The 26,417-nt window shown below is 22.7% G+C and overlaps 1 protein-coding gene across 17 annotated transcripts; it reads right to left on the bottom strand.

Annotated features, from left to right (window-relative positions):
- Positions 1-248: 248 nt before the first annotated feature.
- Positions 249-26,417, bottom strand: LOC122847361 (glucose transporter type 1). Of its 17 annotated transcripts, none has more exons than XM_044144965.1 (15): positions 20,054-20,536; positions 17,340-17,493; positions 16,132-16,846; positions 13,037-13,229; positions 12,229-12,339; positions 11,858-11,953; positions 11,635-11,795; positions 11,195-11,554; positions 10,890-11,121; positions 10,583-10,795; positions 9,134-9,358; positions 8,903-9,042; positions 8,140-8,169; positions 3,855-3,952; positions 1,635-1,973 (listed from the first exon to the last, which is right to left on the bottom strand). In XM_044144965.1, exons 3-15 carry the CDS (start codon positions 16,836-16,838, stop codon positions 1,867-1,869), a joined length of 2,673 nt encoding a protein of 890 aa, XP_044000900.1. In that variant the 5' UTR covers positions 16,839-16,846; positions 17,340-17,493; positions 20,054-20,536; the 3' UTR covers positions 1,635-1,866. The 17 variants fall into 17 exon arrangements, with proteins under 17 accessions (XP_044000903.1, XP_044000905.1, XP_044000900.1 ...); XM_044144966.1 differs by having other exon boundaries at positions 20,322-20,536; XM_044144967.1 differs by having other exon boundaries at positions 9,134-9,337; positions 20,054-20,534.

Below are 26,417 nucleotides of genomic sequence, written 5' to 3'. Positions count from 1 at the left end.
TATCTATTATTTTTTAATATTTTTTAGTCGATAAAATATTTATGAGTGATTATATCAAATATTTAAATATTGTTTAGGCTTCATTAATTTATACTGTTTATAAATTTTCTAATTATTTATTTCACTATAAAATTGAAGATAATATTAATATTAGTAAAAAGCCAATTTGACATTCTCACTCATATTTATTTTTGTTATTTTTTATAATTAGAATTTATTCCTTTTGATATTATTATGCAGACATTTGGTTTTTATTTTTTTTTTTTTTTGGTCGATCTTAGTGAAATTTTAATTATTAAATGAATTTTATTTTTAAAACTAACACATGGTTACGTCAATTTAGAATTTGTTTTAATTATATTTAATTATCCAAATGTTTTTTATATAAAAAAAAAAAAAAAAAAATGAAAAAACATTTAATTTTAACATTTCTACAAAATTTTTATACACAATATAATTAAAAAATATTTTTTTTTTAATTCTAAAACATTTTTGATTATCCCAAATGATCATAAAATAAAAAAAAAAAATTATTATTCATTTTTAAATAAACTCCCTGCTTATTTATTTTTAAATCACATTTTGATCGATTTTAGAAATATTTACCATATGTTTATGTATGATTTTAATATTTTACGCTAAAATAGAGCTTCAACATCAAACACTTATCAAAAACATCCATGTGTTAAATTTTTATTTCATTTTAATCTTTCAAGTTTAATTAAATTTTTTTAACATATACTTTCTTTCCAATGCTTTAATTTTATCTATTTTTTTCCATCAATTAACAAACATGCCATTAAAATAACTCAATGCACTTTGTCTAAATGTATAATTTTTTTTAATTTATCACTTGATATTCAAAAGTTTGAAAATTTCGTTATTACAATTTATTTATTATTACGAGTTTAATACTCAATCATTATTTATCAAACTGAAAAATTAACATTTTTAAAAAATGCTTTTTCTTGTTGATAAATTAATGTATCAATTTGCTATTACTCGGAGTACATTTATATAATTAAAACGACTTTACGATTTTAACGTTTTTAAAAATTTCTTTTTTCACCTATGAGCATATTTAATTGTTAAATTATTAATATTTTTATTGTTTATATACAATTATGTACATATAATGAAAGGTTTGCCAATTGTTGATATCCTTTAAATGTTATATCAGTCATCATTACCAAAATCACATGATTATAATACTTGACCCCAAATCCCTCAAACATAATTTTAACTGAGCAATGCTAATTTAATATAAATTTTTTATTAAATTTCATTTAAAATTTTGGAAACCTTCCGTTACACCTACAATAAATTAGTCACTCAATTCGTAATTAATAAACAATAAATATTTAATGAAAAACAAAAATTAAATTAACATAATAACAATTAAAAATAAATAATTTTTTTTTAATCTCGATGACTAGATAACTTTTTCAAGTATTTGTTAATACATTTAACAATTTTTTAATTTTCCTACAGATCAACTGACTGATGAATTTAATGAATTTTAATTGTTTTGAATTAAATTTATTAGTATTCAATTAATTAATATATTTTTTTTGTGTTTTCAAGTTTTAAAATACTCAATAACTGTATTATCTATTTAAAACTTTAAAGTTGAATTCGTTTTGTTTAATAATTTATGCTCATTGATGGATTTGTTGTTGTTATTGTTGATGTTATTGAATTACGATGAAAACTATTTTTAATAAATGTTGCACATGCTTTACTACGTTGATTTATAATATCATAAAGTTGATATTCAATAGTTAGACTACTTGTTCTTAATAAAATTGGTAAATGCATTCTTATAACTGTGATAATATTTCCCATGTTAAGAGAAGTTTCCCATTGTCAGACACCGCTGTTCGGATAGCGAGTTCTGTTCGGAAGCGGGGGCGGTTCCCTCTCCGGTTGAGCTGGTGCGATGGAAAAATGTTCTGATCCAGCTGCAAAAACAACTGTACAAAATTTATTAGTTTTTTTTTTATTTAAACAATCAAATATATTCATATTTAATTAATTATTTTTTACTTTTTATCACATCGTCATATGAATAATTTTAGACAACAAAGCAATAACACATCAATCAGAAACAATCGAAAGATAAATTATAATTTTTTTTTTTCTGTTCTTTTTAATATTATTTTATATAAAAATCATGCAAATTTTTCATGCATCAATTGCTTTTATTTGGTGCTAACAAAGAAAAAATAAAAAACCGTTAATTAATTAAACACAAAGTGTTTTTAATTTTTGTTGTCCAAAATAAAAAATTTAATTTCTACAAAATAATTTTCCTTTCAAATACCATTGCTGAAAGTAATAATTAATTCTTCGTCACGTTCAGAATAGATCATCCCTTATTATCATAGTGCTGTTGGCTTACAAATTATTATAAAAAAATTTACTGATACATCCATTGGAAAAGTCAAGTATTTTTTCAACTTTATATTCATTTTTTTTTTGTTTTAATAATACTATAAATACATGACATATAAACACATTTATAATAATAATATAATAATAAATAAATAGTAGTAGATAGATAGTGGAATATCATATTATAATATATTCTTTTTTTTTTTTTTTTTTAACTACTACAAAGGCCAGTGTATCAAGTGTGTGAAAAACATGATTATCAAGAAAATTTAATTACAAAGTTTTTAACTTATTATTTATATACATTTACATAAATGAGTATTTTAATTTTTAGTGGTTGATGAATTTGTTGTGCATTTAGAATTTAAAAAAAAAAAAACTACATTTGATGATTATGAAAATGAAACTAATGAATTTCATGTATGACTATAATGGCTGCTTCAATAATTAAAAAGTAAAAATTCAATCTATGTTTATGAAAAATTAAAAAACAAAATTTCCATATATTTTTTTTTATCACCCGAATCAACAAAATATATCATTGATAATTAAAATAAATAAATTTGAATAATAGTTTTTTTTTTATGCAAATTACAAGTTATAAATAATTTAAAAAAAAATTATATTGCGAAAGTAAATTAAAAAAGTTTTTCTTTTATTATACAAGCACATGTAAAAATAAAAATAGTAAATGATAATACTGCTTTACAATGAAAACTACAACTTGACAAATTAACAAACATACACAGATTAATGACATGCATAAATGAATAAATGACAAAATGAATTTTTAAATGTTGAACAATATTTTGGATAAATAATTTTCAAATCAAAGCAAACAATTCCTTCGAGTATTTTTCAATACCAGTTGACACTGTGTTGAAAGCTTTAAATTAATTTTTAATCAGCAAAAAGAGTGACGTCAAACTTTTTTGATTTTATTAATTTAAAAAAAAAAAATCAGTGAATTAATTAAAACGTGTTATTAAAATAAAAAAAAAAACAAGCGTGCTCGTTAGAGAATTAATTTTTCTTTCTAATTCAAATCTTACCAAATATTATATTGATATAAAAATATATGAAATTTTCATTTGACGATAGACATTATACTTCCTCGTAGAAATAATTTAAATCCCATCAGCCGGATTCTAAAACCACTGTACCATTGATATTATCAAACCGATTATATTAATAATTAAAATAATATTATTGTAAATATAATTAACAGAAAAATAATTATACCACTTTGAGGAGACTATTTTTTTTTTTGTGTGAGTGTAAAACATTTAAGAATATTTTGAATATTCATTTGAGATTGTTGATAATTATTTACAGCTACAACCAGGTCTGAGGAATTGTTTGCCCTGTTGAAATGTATTTCAATTATATTTGTGATATTTATTTTTAAATTAATTAATACTGGATATTGCTGTTAGATTTTTGTTGACATTGAGTCTTACATGAATCAGGATGGGGCTTCTCCTCAGCTATCATCAAGGCTGCACTCTCTGCTGGTGGCAAATGTCCCTCTAATGAATTCGTACAGTTTAGCATGGTCCTGTAAAATACCACGCCACTTGTCCAATTTTTGTTTTTTTCTTTTTTATTTAATCGATGGTGCTTTTTTTTTCTTTGATTATTTTTTATTTTTTATATCAATTCTTTTTTCTTTTTATCGTTATGGAAACTTACAGTTTAGTGACATGCAACTTTTGATACTGTGTAAGTTTCGACATGACTGAACATTAATACAATTTACAAACTGCTCACTGCTGCATGAATATCTTCTAATCGTTACATGACACTTTTATATATATTTTTTTTTCTTTTCATTTTTTAGGATACTAATAGTGTTTTTTGTTTTTTTTTTCTATAAAATTTTGAATAAATTTTCCAACATGATTTTCGTAAATCTATTTCACAGTTTCCTTTGATTTTTATCGGTATTTTTGATAAAATAAAAAAAATTATATCACTGGCCTTTGTAGTAGACAAAAAAAAAATATATATCTTTATAACTTATTTATTTTTTTTTTTTTGAAAATCAATATATTTAATTGTTTTTTTTTTACAACTTTGATTATAATATTTTAGAATAATTTATGCCAGTTAAAATTGAGTGTTATTGTAAAAATAAATAATAATATCTACAATGGTAAAATAAAATCAAAAAAATAATAAATAAAAAATTGTTAATGCCAAAAAATCTGTATGATTAATGACAATAATAATTACATAAAATAATTATATAAATATTATATAATTAAAAATATATACTGTGCAATAAGAATGAATTATTTTTTTTCTTCAAAACTTACGGTTAGCAAGTAGAACTAACACACGAATAGTCAGCCTTCATGAATAAGCGCTTCACAATCGCATTCAATTAAAATAAAATGGACCTTTTTAGTATTCAACAATCATTATTATTTTTTCCCTTGTAAATTGAGGAATTAAAAAAAATTACCCTTCCAATTGGACTACTGAAAAGGCACATTTTATTTTACCGAATAAATTATTGTAAAAAATTTCTTTGTAAAGGCTAATTATGATCGTTATTTTTCGACTATAATAAGTATTGAAAATTAATAAATTTGATGCATACATAAAATTAAGATAATGAAAAAATAAAATGATATTTAATTTATATTATTGTTACTAATTTTATTTTTTGATTAAAGCGTAATAATTTAATGATAATCTAATTATTTATGATTTTAAAATTTATCAAGTAGCGTGTGTATAGATGACAGTGGTGACATCAGATAGAACCGTCTCCTTGCTAGAGTTTGTTGTGAGTTCTTCTTCCCTGCAATATAACAATGTTACATCGCCATTTCGCAACTTTATTGTTATTTTATTTCGTTATAAAATTAAATTTATGCTCGTATTTTATCAAACTGTCTAACATTTAACAGATAAAAGAACAAGAAAAAAATTTTAAAGCTCCAATCGTTACTACACTATCTTTTTTATCTCCCTCATTGTCTTTGATATAAATTTGATATAAATTTTATTCATAAAAAAAATAATAACTATATTAATTAATACTCTTTTTTTTTTTTTCCATTGAATATATTGAAGACCAATCAATTAATTAAACTCAAATGAATTCGATAATGTATTAGAGAAAAATTTAAATTTTTAATAACTTTATTTCATTTTTTTTTTTAACTTTATTATTAAAAGGTCATCTTCAAGCAATTTCAATCGATTTAAGTGGAAAAATTTAGCACATCGAGTGGTCAATTTTTTTTTTTTTATTTCTTTTTTTTACCTCCATTCAGTATGATTGGTTTTACTATATATTGAACCGAATTTTTTATTTTATCGTTTTAAGTTTTATACTATTTTAATACTCTACCGTTTTTCATTAAAACTTAGTTTTTAAAAAAATTTTTTTATTGAACTTTGTTCTATTTATAAAAGTATTATTATCTATCATAAAAAGCTCACTTGTGGGAAAGGATATATATAGCCAACGATTGGATTTAAAAATTTTATTTAAATATTCAATTGAAATAGAAAACACATGAAGAAATTTTATTTAAATATTTAATAAATATGAATATTTGATTATTAATTTTTTGACTGAATAATTTGATCATTTGTTTTTATGTTTATATGTTTTTTAATTGTTAAATTTATTAAATGTTTCAGCATAAATTTGTAGAAAAAAAAGGCATTAAATTAAATGACCATGTCACAAAATTTTACGAGAAAATTATTTGGTTTTATTGAGCTAGACAAGCCATTATTTTATTTTATTATAGATTTTATTTTTTTTCACTCTTTATAAAAAAATAAAATAATAAAATTTAGTGTCATTAGTTTTTATTTTAATTTTATTGATGATTGCAATGATCAACCGCCGTCGACATCAAAAAATTTCCAGTTGCAAAGCTATTTTTTTTATCTCAATTTTTATTTTAATTTTCTATAATGATCCAACTTTTTAAATGTCAATCAAGCTGGTATTTTTATATATATTTTCTGACTTTATTTCCGGGAAATAATATTTCCTGCCAGTGTATTTTCATTGCTCTTATTTAAAATTTGTTCAATATTTTCAAGCATAAGCAAATTAACGTTCCGTAATTTTTTAATAATTTTCCGAGTGGACTGTTGAGGTCATAAAAAGGGAAATAACTACCTTGAAAAATTGGCATCCGGTCAATTAATTTTTTTGCAATAAAAAATAATGATATCAGCTTGGAGTAGTCATATAAAATGCATATAAAATGTTTTGATTTGCGAGCCGTGGTCATTCAAGTTTATGCCGCAAAAAAAAATATATAAAAATAATTGATAAATTATTTAAATAGATGTAATTTTTGTTGAGTAAAAAAAAAAAAAAGTTGATTAAATATTTGAGAGATTGATGGGCAATCTGATACTTGACAAAAAACAATTTAATATTCAGTATAACAAGTATGAAAATATATTGATGCTACTGTTTTAATGAAAAAAAAACACTCGCGATATTCCACTTGACTATTTATTAAAGGAATAGAAAAAAAAAAAATAAAAAAAATCTAAATTAATAAACATCAAGTTATACGCTCAAGTTATGCTTGTTAAGCGTTGACATGCAATCGCAAAAAAATAGCACCATCAATAACTATCGTGCCAGCTATGGTCTCAATAAATAAAAATTAAATTAACAAAAAATAAAAATGAGCCTCTATCTATAAAAAATAAATTAAAAACAATTTTTTATTGTTTAAAAAACACTTGTTTTTCATCATAAAATTACAACTATGTTTATTAATATTTTAATTAAACTTTTAATTTGTAATTTTTGTTGAAATATTAAATTTTTTTAAAAGTTGCAATTTTACAAAGCTCCGTGATAATTTTTTTTTTTTTTAATTAATAATCAACTAAATATTTATTTTCCATATTAAATTCATAAATACGTGCATTAATATGATTTAATAATTACCCCTGAAAGCAAAATTAATAAATAATAAATAATTATTTGAAAAAAAAACAAAAAAAAATTGAAAAAAATTGGTATTACATCGCTGTTGCGATAGAGATACCTTAAAAGTAACAATAATTTTTTAAATTAATTTTTTTTTATATCGTAATTTTGTCAGTAATTATTTTAATTAATTATTTCAATCACATTATTGATAGCCCTGATAAAATATCTCCAGAAACTGTGAAATGTCTTTTGAAACAATAAAAATCAATGTTAATTTTTTTCCAAACAAAAAATAAACAATAATTTTTTTTGTCTTTTATTATTTTCTATTTAGTTCTTTTTTATTTTCTAAAAAAGAAGCTGTTCATGCAGCTATATATAAAAAAATTGAATTTAATCAATTTAAATTTGTCATTCAGAAAAATTATTTATATCATTTTGCTATTTTTAATTATCTAATGAACATTATTTTTTTTCTTTTTTTTATTTAAATTATATATTATGCAGTGTGGAATTTGTTAAAGCCTTGACATAATTTATTAAATCATTATTAATATTTTTTAATTTTCATTAAACAAAATACATGTTTTCACAGAAATAAAATCATTTATTTTCAATGGATTTTTTAAATTGTGTCAAGACCTGAGTGATATCCATGCATTTTTCAAAAAAAAGTATTTAAATTTTATAAAATGATTAAGAAAGCAACTATATCGTGAAATGATTATTCATGTTTTGAAATAATGTAACATGTTTTTCGTGTTTTATTCAGAAAATAATTTTATTTTTTTTTTTAATTATTCAATTCAACTCACCCATAAAGTCGACTATCCCTCATACTGCTCCTGTTTTAAATAACAATGAAATTTACAATCATGAAGAAAAATAATTGACAATTATTCTACAACAATAATAATGAATATAAATTTTTGAATAAAATGAAAATTTAATAATGAATAAAATAATAAATATAAAATGTTTGTGAATTATAAATAATCATTTATTCTATAAACAAATTTATTTACAATAATATCAACAAAAATATAAAGTAAATATTTAAATTTTCAAACAATAATAATAATATATATTTTTTTTTTTTTAACAAATTGTGCATTATAATTTTAAACAAAAGTAGAAATTAAATAAATTTTTTATTTAAATATTCATTTATCAATATTAACTTCAAAATTATAAGTAGAAAATATTATCATCAATACGTATTTAATTTCCGTAAATAATAATTTATCACAGAATAAAAAATAATGGTAATAAATGATAATATTTATGCGAAAACAAAAATTTAATTGTTCAAAGTGCATGTCAATAATAATGAGAATATATTTTCAATACTCTACAAACAAAAAAAAAAAAAAACACACCAGATGCAAAAAATATTTTTGCATTTCTATCAACAACAACAAACATCATATAAAATATCAAAATAATAATATAATTTTAAATGATTATGTTTTTGTTTTCTCCATTAAAACAAACTAATAAATCATAAAATAATAATAGTAATAATAAAAATATTATTATTGATTAGGTAGTTGTATTGAGTGTGGCTTTCCATCATACCTGTCATGACCATGCCTGAAAAGTGCTAGAATTTCTTCAAATGTTTTGTTCTTAGTTTCTGGTACTTTTTTATATGTAAATATCCAAAAAACAGCCAAAAATGCACTAAATGGTAAAAATGTATAGTTGTCTAGCCAAGCCTATAATTAAAAATAATTAATTTTCATATGTTTATATCAATAAATATTAAATGTTTATTAATAATTTGAAAAATAAATACGAAATATTTACCATCATGCTTGGAAATCCAATTCCAACAATAAAATTAGCCATCCAATTAACAAGAACAGCAATTGACATTGCTGCTGGTCTTGGTCCTTGTGAAAATAGTTCAGCAGTTATCATCCATGGTATTGATCCAGGTCCAACAGCAAAAAATACAACAAAACTGAGAGTTGATATCACCGATAGATATGACATCCAACCAATCATTTCCTGTACGTAATTAAAAAACTCCTATCAGGGCGTAGAAACAAGTTCATCTTTCCTGATCAGCTGGAGGTACTTTTTTTTTATTTTTTTTTATTAAAAATTAATGCATAGCATAAATAATTTCATGCACGTGCAACTCAGCTCTGTATATTATTTTTTTATTGATTTATTTTTGTTTTTTAAATTGAAAAAATTAAAGCAGTGTTAAATTGATTTTTAATAATAATTAATATTTAATTTAATTGATATTAAATGTGAAAAAAAAATTATTATTATTTAAAAGTGCCGGAAGAATATTGTTAGATATTTGACCTTATGATAAATTCAATTGCTCATTTGAATGAAAGACATTAAGCAGAGGAAATATGATAAGGAATTTTCTCAATACGACCAATAAATGTCACGTGACAAAAATAGCATTTAAATAATTTATCTAGCACAATGATTATAGGTTTTAATTTTCGTTTTTTTTTTTAAATTAAAATGTCTTGATATCTTTATTAATATTATTAGAAATATTTTATTATGAAAAACTAATAATAGACAAATGATGTTGATTAAAATATACACCAGATTTGAGCTAGTATAAAAACAATTAAAGCAAATTAAATTTTTTAAAATAAATTATAATACAATTTAAGGTGATCTACCTCCTCCAGACTGTCACGAAAGAGGTCAAAATTTTAGTGGGATAAAGGGGGATAGGAGAGGGTTTGCAAAGTATGATAAAAAATTTTTTTATTAATTAAATAAAATAATGATAAATTGATTCATTCATGCAGTGTTTTTGTGTTGTTAAATAATATCTGTAAAATAGACAATTAGACATCACAAACAAAAATAATAATTAATAGTTTTAGTGTATTAATTAAATTTAAAATATTATACAAAGCACATGCAGAGTGGGATAATTATTGGATACATAATATTGTGATTAATAAATATATTCATTTTTAAAAAAATGTAATATTATTATAAAATTATGAGCAGTGATTATTCTCACAGTTGGTGCGATGTGCCTCACTCCAGTTGATGGGAACGAAGCATTTTTTAAATTTATACCCTTATGCACTTGTTATTTTTTTAATTTTAATAATCTGTGCAATTGTGATAAAGCCAAAAATACCCCATGGCTCAATAAATCATTTCGTTTAATTTTATATAAATTTTATTTATATATTTTTTCTCTTTTTCATTGGTTAAATTGTAGGTGGTAAAATAATATTTATTTCGAAATGAATAACTTACCTTTATGAGAAATGATATAGTGATGAATATTGAAAATATAAACATTCCACCAAGTCCATAAAGATGAAGTGTTCTTCTTCCAGTTTTATCCATTAATGGTATTGAAACAAGTGTCATAACAACCATTATTGCACCAATGCCAATTGTTGCAAATTTAGCAGCTTCATCAAGTAATCCAGCATTTGTAAATATTGTTGTTGAATAATAAAATACCTATTAATTAATTTAATTATAATATAAAACAATATAGAAATTCTATTGTTTTGAAAATAACAAAAGATAAAGTTTAATTGAATAAAAAACTTACAGCATTGATACCAGAAAGTTGTTGTGATAGTTGCATGACCACACCAATAACAAGTGGTGCACGTAGTGTTGGACTGCATATTAATTCACTCATTGAAATTGTCGATTCAGCCTGTTGAGCTCTTTCTTCAGCTCTCATTTCTTCAATATCTTCTTCAACTTGATTACTTGCTCTTAATCTTCTCAATGCACGACGTGATTCTTCTTCCCATTGTTTTGTTATAAGTAAATATCTTGATAATAATTATAGAAATTTTCGATTATTATTTATTTATTTTTTTTTTTCATTTATATTTTATTAATTACCTTGGTGATTCTGGACATATTGGTAGTAATACAAGCTGGGCAATTGCTGGTACAATTGCAAGACCAAGTAATATTGGCCAATTTTCATCAGTACCAAGTATTTTTTCAATTCCCAACACCTGAGAGATTAGAAGACCCACCGTAACAGCGAGCTGATTTACCGTGCCTAGGCCACCTCTAAGGTTCAATGGTGCTATTTCCGATATGTACATAGGTACTAATGATGTATTTAATCCACAATTAATACCAATTATAAAACGACCCAAAAACAATATCTCATATGATTTTGCAACTTTTGTAAAACCCATTAGGCATGCCCCCACGATTCCCAGCACGTTGTTTAACAATAAGCCCCCTTTTCTGTTTTTTTTTATTAAATTTAAATAATCATTATTATTTTTATTAATATTAATTTATTTTTATTTTATTATTTTACTTACCTGCCAAATTTGTTGGCAATTAGACCACCACTAAAACCACCAACCATACCACCAATTGCAAATATACTAACAGCAACAGAGTACCATTTTTGTACAGCTTTTGCTGACATATCTTCACCATATCGATCTTTATAAACATCTTTCATAAAATTTTCAATATTCTAAAATTTAAATAAATATATATTAATATTTTTTCTCTATGATTTTTAATATTATAACTTACTTTTTGTGGTGCATTTATAACTCCAGTATTGTAACCAAATTGTAACATTCCAAGTACAGCAGCAAATATTGCATATGCTAGGAAAAATGTCAGTCCCTGAAACGAATATATAGTCATTATAATAAAAAAAATAAAATAATTAAAATTAACAACAATAATACATATGCAAAATAATAATAATAATGGAAATAATAAAAATAAACACATTGACAAAATTAAAAATAAATATAACAGTGCTTGCTTGCTTTTTCTTTTGCTTTATTTATTATTATAATATTAGATGAAAAAATATACAATAACATAAAAATATAAATAATAATAATAGTAATAATAAATGACGTAAATATTATTGATTCCATGCATTCGCGAACCTGTTGTAATAATCTTAATTTTCGTCTGTGTGAATGTTCCTCAAGTCTGTCAACATATTCACGTAATTCTTCAATTTCTTCTTTCACCTGCTGAACTGTATCCAACTCGTGCTGTATTACATACGACACAAGAACAACACTCTTTACAAGCAACTCATGATTCATGTTCATTTTGGCCCCCAAAAAATAGGCCAGTATGTACAATAAGTACATTTACTTATTAATATATTCAACGTTGAAAAAAAAAAAAGAAAAGATATATTTACATTTTTTTTTATATGCTTGAAACATATAGGTATTCATTAGCATAAATGAAAATAAAAAAAAAATTTTTTTTTTCTTCTTTTTCTCAACATTTGTTTGGAGAGAAAAATTTATTTTTCAACAAATGCGAGAGATGGGTGATTTTTTGTTTTGTAACGAGTATAATAAATTCATCTACATGAAAATTAGGATCACCTGGTGTACGCAGCTAAAACTGGCTACTTAATTAGCTACTAAAAATAAGTTTAGTATTTTCTTCATGGCTAATCAAGTGGTCAGTTTTAACTGCAACAATCTTTCACACATAAATAATATTTTTTTTTTCGTTTATTTCCATCTGTTTTTGGATATACCTCTGATGAATTACCAATAATAAAATTGATATGTCAAATGAGTATTTTATCCAAGACGAAAGAAGAAAAAAAAAATATTATTTTAAATTTCGAGTATCACGTTGCCAGGGAAGACATACTAGAAACTATAAATATCCTTTTTTTCTTTTTTTGTTTTTTTTTTTTTTTGATAATGCAAGGAGTGATTGTACCTTAATTGCTACCATGTCTCGCTTGACCTCGCTGACCTCACTTTGACAGGACTCAACACTTTTAGTGAGTTCCTGTAATTGTGTACGTATCTCACATAGTGCAACAGTAGTTTCAAGCTGACGATCACCACGTTGTAGCTCATCCAGCTTGGCACTTAAGTTCATGCTCATGACGCTGACCTGCTTCTGCAGACTGCGACACATACACATTAGCCACTATGAATATTTCATATATTTTTTTTTTTTTTACATCTTTTTTACGATACAATATTTAATTCAACAGAATAAACATGTTTGAAAATTGTTGAACATGAATATTCTCTCAACACAGTGTAATTCTATACTGTAATTTTATATAGCCGTTTAAAAAAAGTCATAAAAAACAATGTCGAAGAATTACATAAAAATAAACTATAAAAAATTTTAACAAGCTCAAAACATTTGACATTTTACAACTTTATCAATTAATTATCATTGAAATAATATTTTATTTTTTTTTATTTTTACAAATGCAATTTATAATTTAATTTAAATTTTTTTATCAAAAAAAAAAAAAAAAAAATTACTATTTTATATTTAAAATACTCTGTTGAGATCCATTGTGTTCAACTCCATCATAACATGTTTATCCATTATACAAAATGACTGTTTCAGTTATTGTTTTTTTTTTTTTTAATTTAAAAAAATAATACAATACATTGAGGCTATTGGATCAATATTATATTGAAAGCTCGCCTGGACTTGTTTTATATATTTTTTTTTTTTTTATTATTCATTTTACAAAACCAGTTTAATTATTATTATTAATTTATTATTCTATTTATATTGAAAAATAATATCAAGGAAAAAAATATATACTCAATATACAATCATTAAGTAAATAATTTTTTTTTTTAAATTAAATACAAATGCAACTAAAAGAAAAGAAAATAATTTTACTATTTTTTTTATTGACAACAAGTTAATATCGATCATTAATTTTTTGAATATTTATAACAATAAAATAATAATAAATTTTCTTTTTTATAATAGTCGACATTATCTTGATTTTTTTTGCAATAAAAAATTTTTAAATAGAAAAGATAGTGAGGGGGTTTAAGGGGGTAGTGATTAGAAATATTAAAAATTGGATAAATTACAGCTAAAAATGCTGTGCACTTATTTTTAATCAAGTACTTGTCTCTCTATATAGTATCATCATATAATTGAATATATTATGAATTATATAAAACATGTAATTTGATGAGGATTTATATCATAAAAATAGTCTAATAAAGGTCACGATGCATGATTAATGATTCAATATGAATAAAACAAATTTAATGATGATATAAATTTAATAGTTTTGTTGTTTTGTGACGATAATGAAATGAATAATTCAATGCTGATTGTTGATGTGCACAGCGATGCATGATTGTATTAAAATTTAATAAGTATTTGGATATTTATTGGGGTATATTTGTGAGTAATATTATTGGATAAATGTGTTTAATTATTAGATAGAAATTAACAAAAAAATATTAATTAAAATGTTTTTCATGATGATATAAATATTATAAAAAGAAAAAAAGATATTTGGGATAATATGATACACAGTGATTGATAAATTTATTAAAAAATAATATTAAAATAAAAATATTAATTAAATATAGATCAGTGATGATGTCATTATGTACCTGGGAGATAGGGAGACCATGGCTGTGTTCCGAAACTACAGTGTAGCCTTCTATGTTGCCCGATAATCTCACACACTTCTTCTTCCAGACTCACTCCCTATTTATTTTTATTTTTTTTTTTTATTACAATATTATTATCACAAGTGTTTTTGATTTTTTTCTTGGTTCATTTCTTTTTTTTTATTTACTTTTTTTGCGCCAATTATAATATTTTTTTTTTGTTTTTATTTTTCGCTCAGCGCAAGTCACTCGGCGTTTTTTTTTTTTATTTTTAATTTTTTTAAAAATCACAATTTGTTTTATCCCTTCACACACAATATTCTCGATCAGTCGCCGAGTGATTATTCCACAATCAAGAAGCTGGAGGACGTGGTCCGATTCCACCAATAATTGGACTCTGTAAGCTTTACCTAGTTTGGGAAACACAGTCGTGGTTCAGTAAGATGCTTGATGGCGTCGATCGCTAAACAATTACGAAACGATTTAAATATTGTATACTCATAATCGTCTCGTCATTGTGTAATTTTTTTTTTTTTTAATTTAATTTAATTTTATATCAAATTAGCTTTGTTTATTTGAAAATTTTACAATTTGCGACGCGCCGACAGCTTACTCACCCCTGCCTATATGTTTGAAATGACTATAAGCTTGAATTATTATATCAAGGGATTTTATATTGATATGTCTCAATGTATATGAATGCTGTATGAAATGATTATTATTTTTTTTTTTTTTGACCATGATAAACATAAAATAAAATATGAGCAATAAGTGGTAAGCCTGAGAGCGTCGCATCTAAAACCACAATATTATCACAATAATTTTTTTGTTTATTAAAAAAAAAAAAATAATATAAATTATAATATGATAATCTTTATAAATAATAAAGATGACAAAAATGAAGGACATCTAAATGACATTGAAATGCCGGATTAATTTATTATTAACATTCTTCAATATTAATCTATTGAAAGGATTATTCACTGCAAAACCAGATATATTAATAGTCTCATTCTACCTTGGTATTTTTAATTAAATATTATCAAACTGGCATACACTATTTGTTTACCAATAAATTGACAATAAAAAAAAAATAATAACAACAAAATTTCTAAATGATTTTATACTCTGAATGACGTTGATTTTTTTGAAAAAAAAAAACAATTTTTATACATCTATATACAATGTTGATTAAAAATTTCAATTAAATATTTTTTTTTATAATTGAAAAATCATTGTTGACTGTTGAAATTTTTATCAAACATAGAGAGACAAAAAAAAAAAAAAGAAAATACATTAATTGGGAATATTAAAAAAAAAAAATAAAATAATTTATCTTCGTCAGACATAAAGTGCAAGTCAATTAAAAAAAAAAAAAAAACAAATAGTGATGTTTGTATTTTGGTCCTGGAGACGTACCTTATAAGCATCTCCCTGAGAGTTGCTTCATCATCCTCAGGACGTATTTCTTCCTGCGTCGCATTACTAAATGGATCACGTCTGTAATAATGTTGACGTGTTCTTCTACCAGGAATTCTTAAACTACCCGAATAATGTTGATAATTATGATATTGAGTACCAGTTGATTGTAAATAACGTGAAGTAGGACCTCCTCTAGTCAGCTTAAATGTTGCTGATGCTTCAAATGGACCAACTGGTACATTATCTCCATAATAACCATGTGTTGCATATTGTTCCTCCACACTGAAGTCAAATGGTTCTTCTTTATGTAATCCACTACTTCCAGTTGTTTGTGTTTGTCCCTCAGCAACACTATAACGACGTGGTGTATGTGGTTGTGATTGTGATTGTTGATGATGATGATGATGTTGTTGTTGTTGATGATGGTGATGATGATGTTGATGACGATGATGATAATGATTATCTTCTAGTGTATAACGTCCAGATCTATTTGTTATTTTTTGTTGTTGTTGTTGTCTTGGTGATGATGATGAATCTTCTTCATGTAATAATTTTCTTTTTTTACGTGCACGTTCAAGTGATTCAGCACTAATATTTTCTTTATTTAATGCATTTGTTATTTCTTCATAAAGACACTCGGAATCAACTGATGCAGCACCGTTTGATTGTTTATCTATTGGCTTGAAGCCGTGTGAGTCGGCCATCGTATGTGCTATTTATTTATTTTATTTTTTTTTAATTTAAAAAAAAAATAACATTTATTTTTTTTATGTTAACATATATTTGTTTTAATTAATACTTGGTGACATTATTGGGGATAGTTGATGTTGTTTTATACATTTGGGAATTAAAATTATATACATGGTTTTACAAAATTAAATTATAATATTATATTTAAAAATTATAAGACTAAATATACATATGTATATTAAAATTAAATATGTATATTAAAATTAAAATTCATTCATCATCATCATTAGATTATATAAAATATTTATATCCGAGATATAATTACCATTAGATATATTCAAGGGTAAAAAGAACCAATTAATTTGAAAATTAAAAAAACTTTCCACAATTAAAAATAAATATTTTTCAATTTAAACCTTGGAGATAATATATTTTTATTGAAAAGTATGTATGAAGGAATAATAAATATTTGAAGGACAAGGAAAATTGATTATAATTAAATAAAATAAACTCACTCTGAAGGCCTGACAAAAACTTGACAAATCCATTGTGTTCCGGTTCACGTAAACCGTCAATAAATTACCCTTGTTTGCAGTTGAAAACCACCACGTTCAGGGTTGATAAAAAAATAATTTTTATTTTCAACTTTCATTCAGCAATTTTTTAAGTCTGAAATTAAAAAAATAAATAATACATTAACGAAATTCATTGGATCAAAAAAATATTAATATTAAAGATTTTTTTTTTTTTCATAAATTTAATTTTAATTATGTTAATTTTTCTATGAATTTTTAAATACCAAAATTATTAGTTGATATTTTATGTATATTATAAATTGTTCAAAAAGGGAGTGTCGAATTTAATTAACAGTAAAGTTGAAATTATATGCCAGTGTGATATAAATATATAACACAACAAAGTTAATATTTTTGAAAATTTTATAGCGTTTAAAATTCATGTAAATAATATTACATGTTTGATTGAAATTATTTGTAATTGTATTTTGTGTTTATACGGTATGATGAAATAATTAATAACCAAAATTATACCAAATTGTTTATCATTGTGAAATGACAATGGGGTAATTATCTGATATGAAAAAACTTGAACTAAAAAACAAAAAAATTAATAGAAAAAATATATAAGTTTTTTATTATTTTTTTTTTTTTAATTATCAGATGCTTTTAGTGCAAAACTCAGCGAAAAAAAATTTGAATGTTGAAATAACTGTGTGTATGCATACTTTGCAGTATGGTTTCTTTTTTTTTTTTTTAAAACCCTAAGTAAAATAATTTTAGATCCAAGGTAAACTAAAGCACATTCAGCAAACCATATATATAGTGATAATAAACCGCGGAAATTTTTTTTGTTGTTGTCTTGCTGAGGAAAGTTGCAAAAAAAAAATAGAGATAAGGAAAAAAAAATATGATAATGTAGAATACGGTCTGCGAGATAAATTAAAAACGAAAAAATAATATTTTTTTTATCAGACTTGGTATCCGAAAGCCATTAGAATGCGTGGAATAAATAAAATATTAAAAAACAAAAAATACTGCTGTAATATTTTTGTGGTTTTCTTTCTTTTTTTGGGTATGGAATAAACTTTCCAGTTTTAAATCAATATTGTGAACATTAATGTTTAAAAAAATTAATATAAAAACATTTATCGAAGTTTATTTAAAGACAGTTCAAGTATAATTACAAACAAAGTAGCTGCACTCAATGTGATTGCAAAAATTCAACAGTTACGTAATTGAATTAAAAAATATATTATTAATTTTTCAAGTCGTAATTTATTTATCAACTGAATACATCATCTGTCTCGTAATTTTTTTTGTTTTTTTTTACGCCTGAGGGGTTTTTATCTTGCATGATTTTTCCCTGAAGTTTTTCGATTTAAAAAAAGTTTTTATTTACGAAACAATTCTTACAGTACATTTACATTGTAATTTCGAATTTTTTTTTTCACTTTTTTTAACGTAAAATAATAACTACTCTAGATTTCTTCCGTAAAATAAATTCCTATGTAATTAAAATTTAGATTTTTTTACACTTCAGGTAGTTTGAACACTTTTTCATCAATAAATTATTTAAACTTGATTTTTTTTCAAGCTTTAAAGTATTTATAACAATATCGGTAAATGGAATTAATTATTTTTGAGGCCTTCATTGACTTGTAATTTTAATAGACCATCTATATAAGAAGATTATATTTAAATGAATGAACAGTGAAATTTATAATTTAAATTATTGAATAAATAAAGTTGCTACTTTTGCATTATTCAAGTATGGAAATTTTTCGTAGTTTTATATTAAAAATAATATTAAAACAAATTTGATTTAACAATGATAAAGTATTTCCTTTTTTTTTATTTATAAAAGTTGAAACAATTTATTTTTTTACATTAAAATAATAAATTAAAAATACAAAATGTGAATAGATGTATAAAATTTTTGTCCGTGTATAACTGAAGGACTTTTGTGCTTTACAGTAATCAACTTAGAAAAACATAATTGTCGTATGGAATATTCATAAGCCATCATCCATTCATTATATTATTTGAGCATCAAAAAAAAAAAAGAAACAATATAAAAAAATTATCATAATTAAAGGAAAGATTTTTTAAAAAAATAATTGTTCTTATGTCATTGTTTTTTTTTTTCATAAACAATATATATTGAAAAAGTTCCATTAAATTTTCTGGCTAGAATTACCAAGAGTTTGTAGAAAAAATATTTAAAAAAAACAAAAGAGTATAAATAATTACTGCGCAATTGTATAAAATCAAATTAAATTTTTTTTTTATTATTCAATTTGTTTTACTGAAAATTTTCATTGTTTTTGTTTGTCTATTGTTGATGAAAAATAGACTATTAAAAAACAAAAAAAAAGTATAAAAATAAAATTGAAAAATGGTCAATTCGAGTCGTTTAAATAAATCGACAAAATAATAAAAAAATTAGAAATTTTATTTTCACATTAAATTAGAAAGTAGGCCATTGTTGAAGTAATAAATATTTGCAATTAAATATACACAGTAATATATTTAACTAAAGAAAAAAAACAATCGAAATAATTTAAAATCTACGCCTCCATTCATAATATTTAAAGTATATATTATTCACGTGACCTTCGAATTTATGATTATACAACTCCAGTCACTTGAGTTAATAATAAAATTCATTACATGACACCATAATAACAACAATATCATGACAATCAACATACCTAAATCACCTAACCTCAACACAATAATATAATAATCCATCAACAATAATAATATTCATTGCAAAAAAAATTTAAAAATAAATTAAACAATTCACAAATTCATGGAATAAATTTTATTCACTCACTTAAACGATGAGAAATAATTTAATAATAATCATTTGATATACAAGGCACATACAATGTTTTTTTTTTTTTTGTTTATTAACAATAATAAAATATATAAACAATTAATAACAAATACACAAAAATTAAAATTCAAATAACTCACACGAAATGGAGTTAAAAGTTTCGATGTATACTATCAGCAATTTAACGATAAAAATATTAAAGGCCGTCTTTGGCAATAAAAAAAAAAAATGTAAATAATTAAATACAAGGTGTGTTATTTGAAAAATAATTTTGATAACTGGTTAGTGACCCGATACCATGCGATAGTATGATCCGACTTAAACTGTATGTATCTTAGATGACATACGAGAAAAATGTAAGAACCGGATAGTCATCCTGGTCAATCCCCACCTTTTGTGAATGGTTACATTTTTTTTTTCTTTTATTTACTTTTTTTATTACATAAATCCCCTCCTTGAAACATTTTTTTTTTTTTTAATCATGCGGATATACAATCAACTTTGGCTAAAGTCATTTAATTATTTTTTAAAAAATTTTGTTTAATTTATAAAGCTTGTATTTCATTTATTAATCATTTTTTTTTTTATTTGCTAATCATTAAGATAATATTAAAAAATACATTTCGTTATTATTATGCTTGAAATGATTCATATTTATAGCCGGAAAATGAGGAAAATACGAGGTTGAATATAAAACAAGGCTTATACTAGATTAAAACTGATATAAAAGGATAAAAAAAGTTTTTTAAATTCTTTTATTTCTTGTTTGTTTATATATGTAATATATCCGTATATTTTTTTAAAAAATATCGTAAACAAAAAAGACTGTATCAACATTAAAACAGTTATAATAAATTTTTTCTTTTTATTAGTTTTTAAATCATTTTAATTTTAAAATTTTAAAAAAATGTGCACATACTTAATCGTGACAGTATAAAAAATAAATCTTTATCAAAATCCACTTGATTATATTTTGATAAATAAATATTTAAAAAAATGATTAGTAATGAAGACAAATAATATATAAATTTCGTTTTAATAATACTATATATTACATTTAAATATTTTAACTTGATAAAAAATTAATGTAATTAAGATGTTGTTTGTGAGAATTTAATTGAGATTATACGGTGTTCCCATTTGGTTTGTGTGCATTAACAAATAACTATAATAAAGAGAGAGTGTTGCAGCTGGTGTAAAAGTGACCACAAAGTTGAACAAGTTATACATATAGTTATATGGTTATACATATTTTCGCATCCATAATTATATATTGTTTCCCAAAACACAAATAACGACTCTCTCGTGTGTTTTACTATAAAAAGTTTCCCTAAGGTCATATAACATAACTTTGGTCTACTCTCCAACAAAAGATATAATGCAAAAAAAAAAAAAATATCATTATAAGTAAACCTCTCTACTATGTATATTAGCATAAATATAAATTATCATTATGAATTAAATTAAAGTAACAATTTACCTACCTCAAAAAATAAAATTTATCCTTTAATTTAAAAAACATTTATAAAAGTCAAAAGCTTTTAAATTTAAAACTTGAAAAAATTCTAATTTTGCGAGTTCAAGGTAAAATAGTTAAAAATAATTTTTAAAATATATCGTAAAGCCCTTAAAAAATATAAGACTTTTATTTGCTTGGAATTTAAAATAACTTGAAGTATTTTTTAAAAGAATTTTTTTCCTCAAGATAATGATCACGTTTATATTTTTTTTAATTTTTTTTTTTTTTCTTGTTAGATCAATAGATCAGTAAAATAAAATTGTATATTTAATGTTGGTTTATGCAAGCTATTGTGACCAATTTTTATAGTATTAATGTTATAATAATAACCATAATAACAATAGTATATAAAATGCAAATTTTATGATGCATATATGATGTATTTTTATAATAAAGTATAATTCATTTTAATGATAATAATAAAATAGAAAAAAAAAAAAATGCCCTGCAGTTTTAATAAAAAGAAAAAGCTATACCTGAAATGAGATGAATTTTACCTTTGTTTGTTTTTTTTTTTTAATGATATGCAAAATTTAAATCGTCACTATTAAATGTTCATTACTGTATTTGTATTATTTTTATTATATATAAAATAATCTATATCATAAAAAAATACGTGTTCTAGTTCAAATATTTTTTTTTTTTATTTTTATGATTTAAAAATCAATTTTATATCAAGTTTTATATGTATTTGCAAAGTGTAAACTTTCAAATGATAACTTTCATCTGAAGGAGTGTAGATTTTAGATGTATGTACATCACTTGACGTTAAAAAAAAAAATAGTTTTATTTTTTTTTTAATTGTTTTGCATGGTTGAGGTAAAAAAGAAGTTTTATACTTTATATTGATGGATGATACTTGAATATCAACAACAGTACTTGAACAGGCCATCTACGTAAAACCACTTGAAAAATGTGTCTATGCACGTTTATATATAGTGTGAATATTATCTATCTTTTACATTTTATCACTATATCAAATTCAAAGTGCAAAGTACTAGTATAAAAAATATATTTTTCGATAATATTTTACTTTATATGTTATTCTTTACAAATATGACTGCACGTGGATTTTCATCTTGCAGGATTTTTATTTGAATTTTTTTTTTTTATAGAATATAAATTTTTTTTTTTACGGAAAATTCTTACGGAAGGATAAAACTTTTTGGTAAAATAAATTTTTCCATATTTTTTTGTCGAATAAGTTTCTCTTTGTTATGCAAGCTTCGTTTTTTTAATATAAAACTTTTATATTCATTTAAAATAACGTAATTTCTTCATTCAATTTTGTGACACTATTTTTTAAATTATATTTAAAAATTATTTTTTTTTTAATAAATAACAATATTCCTTTGACTTTGTAAGGTGAAAATAAGCGTTTCAGTAAAAGTGAGGGTCAGAGAAATGTTGACAGTATTAATATAATATACTAACTTTGATATTAAAATACATAACTTCAAGAGAAACATACTGTCCAAGAGTGGACAAACCTTGATGATATATATATATTCATACACCCACCATGTTAGTAATTAATTCCCAAGCTTTGATATGAATGGATCTAAATTAAGCTCTTTGCATGACCCGAGACTAAAAAGCTCCATGCATATATCTCATTGAAAATTTTGATAAAGTGAGAGTATAATATTTTTATATATAATTTTATCACTGAAAATTCATTTAAAATTAAATATAAGAATTAAAAAATATATGTCTATTAATATTTTATAATTATACCCTAAAAATATTATTAAAGTAAATTTTTTAAAATTTAAAAATACATTGTAAAAAAAATTTTATTAATTTTTTTTTGTAAGGAATATTGTTTTTACTAATACAAAATATTAATAATATAAATATTTTTTTTTTAATTTTAAAATCAATTACTTAAACACGTTATTTGATATTTAAATTTTTTTTTTTTTTTATTTTCATTATATTTACATACTTGCTTTTAGCTCATATTTTCATGCCTTTTGAGCAATTATTATCGTGTGTGCAAATCAACTTTTTTTTACTTTTTTAACTAGTACTCGACCTCCTAAAGTTTTTTTAGTAATTAAAGGTGTTATTTTTGTTGTAATTATTTTTTATTATTAAAATTATAAAAACCTTGAATTTATTTTTATTATGTAAAATATATTCACCAATTAATTTAAAAAAAAAAAAAATGAAAAAAAAATAAATTTTAACTTTAATTTTTTATCAGGAATAAAAAATTATTGCAATATAAATAATAATATCAATTTAAAAAAGGTAAATTTTTTTTAAAACTGCAATTGCAGTTATTTTAAACTCATAAGTAATTCATCCCCAATAACCCTTGCAATAAAAAACTGCTGATATAAATTTTCAATATAAATTTTTTTTTTCCATCCGGGAAACAAGTAATAAAATAAATATTTAGTTGAATATTTGAACCTTTTTTTTTTTAACCATTTTAAAAATGATAATTGGTGATGATAAGCAATGGTTGTAATATAAAAATCAATATTTATGAATTGAGCCTATATATGAGTTTGATAATCAAACACATGAACTAGTGACACAAAAAAGCTCAACGTATTGTTGAAAAAAAAAAAAAAATATATCAATATTCAATTTATCGATACAACATAAATATAAATTCAATTCAATAAAAAAGTTTTTCAATAAACTTATGATGGCTTTTATTCACACTTTGATGAATAGTCAGTGATAAAAAAAAATATAAATAAAATAAAAATTAGAATGGAAGTATAAAAAAAAAGGTTTACAAAGAAGCATATATAATAAATAAAATAAAAAAATTCAAGTTTATATATAAAGGTATCTTGAGTTTATGAAAAAATGATTATTATATTTTAAAATTAATGAAAATGTAGAATTGAGATTAGATAGAGGCGTGACAAGCTGCTGCGCCTTACTCAATTAACTCTGGAAAATTATCAAAAGAATATTCAACCCTTGTGTAAATCATCTCCTTCCTCGGTACCTCCTGTCAAAAGCAATATATTTAAAAAATCATAAAAAGAAGAAAAAAAAAAAAAAGTAAATATAAAAATCTTTTATAGATGACGTAGAGTCTTGATCCCCTGGTAAGTTAAGCTGTGTCTTACTTGGTGTATCGATTGATTTAGCCAACTCGTAACATCCTCCCTGTGTTTCTCGAGGTCGTTACGACAAACAAACTAGTTGAAAAATATTATTTATAAACAATTTATAATAAAAATAATAATGACAAATTAATGAAAATTAATATTACAATATGCATTTTCTTGTATATTTAAAAATAAACTTTTCATATATTAATAAATAATAAATAAACTCTTAAAGTTAAATATCAAGTTGGCATATAAATAATAATTTAAAAAATGCATATATTTATTGATAAATTAATATAATTATATTGACTTACCCGTTGTCAAGGACTAGGCAGTATTTAATATCACTCTTGTTTGTGATATTTTCATTGTAAGGATGATAATGTCAACACATTGTTGGAGCAACGACGATGACAATCAGGGCAGTGACAAAAGCATAAATTGCACACCCAATAGACAAATACACACACACATACACACACACACACAATGTCTATTTCAATTATTTAAATGTCAATAATTAAAAAATACAAAAAATTTTTATATCAAATAAATATATATCATTGATAATAATTTATTATTAATATAAAAAAATTTCAGCTTTTAATGTTGTTTAAATTACAACAATATTGTTTATCACTTTTTAAATAATCACAATTTTTTTTAAACATTATTTTCATTAATTTAATTATATTATTATTATTAATTTTATATTCAATTACACTTTTATTTATTATAAAATTTTTTAAATAAAAAATTTTTTTATTGTTCGATATTTTATTCAACACTTTGATCATGTTTTTTTTTTCTGTTTTTTATATTTTTTTTACAAATAACATTTTGATATTTTAAAATTATTTGTTATTATTATTATTTTCATTGATAAAACACATTATCACGTAATCCATACACACGTATACATAAAAAAAAAAGACACTTTAAATTATTCGTTGATTTACCAGGTGATTATCGCATCTTATCATGAAATATTTATCAATTTTATTTTTTTTTTATTTCTAATATTTTTGTTGTAAAGCAGCTAACAAGGACAAATTATTATTACTTTTTCTTTTTTTTAATTTTTAACTTGTACATGCATATGATGATGATAATGATGATTTTTTTTTTCTTTATTGATGTATGATTTAAAAAATAATAATAATCAAGGCCCCATGTAAATGTTTAAACGGAAAATATGTTGTGTTTAATAACGATATAGACAGACTGTCAGCGCACACGCGGGTCAGAATTGAAGTCGAGCCTTGAAATTTACCAAAAGACTTGAAAATAGGCGGTGGTCAGTCTCCACAGTAAATTCACAATATAATTTTCATTAATTTATCATTAAAATTTGAAATAAAAATACGATTTTTTTGTAAATCAAGACAAAAAAAAAAAAAAAAAAAAAAAGATATATCGATGTTTTTTAAACTTTTTCTATTTCAATTTTATTATAATTTTTTTTTATGTATTAATAATTGAATTGTCAATTACAATAACATAAATCAGGTGTCAATAAAAAAAAAAAAAACAACAACTAAAAAATCGTCAAGAATAACAGGAGACGCCCCAAAAAGTGCGGAGTTATCGCTTCGACGTATCGCGAGCGAACGACGAGATTCACCCCCGCACCA

The sequence above is a fragment of the Aphidius gifuensis genome, linkage group LG1 (genome assembly GCF_014905175.1).
Source record: "Aphidius gifuensis isolate YNYX2018 linkage group LG1, ASM1490517v1, whole genome shotgun sequence".
In the NCBI taxonomy this organism is placed as follows: Eukaryota; Metazoa; Arthropoda; class Insecta; order Hymenoptera; family Braconidae; genus Aphidius; species Aphidius gifuensis.
Note: the sequence above shows the minus strand (reverse complement) of the source record. Positions and strands in the feature narration are given on the sequence as shown.

Coding starts and splice junctions, on each gene's coding strand:
- LOC122847361 (XM_044144965.1), bottom strand. CDS start 16,838: ATGGCCGACTCACACGGCTTCAAGCCAATAGATAAACAATCAAACGGT. Junction 11,796..11,857: donor TTATAAATGCACCACAAAAA/GTAAGTTATAAT, acceptor TTTAAATTTTAG/AATATTGAAAATTTTATGAA. Junction 11,555..11,634: donor ATTGCCAACAAATTTGGCAG/GTAAGTAAAATA, acceptor AAAAAAAAACAG/AAAAGGGGGCTTATTGTTAA.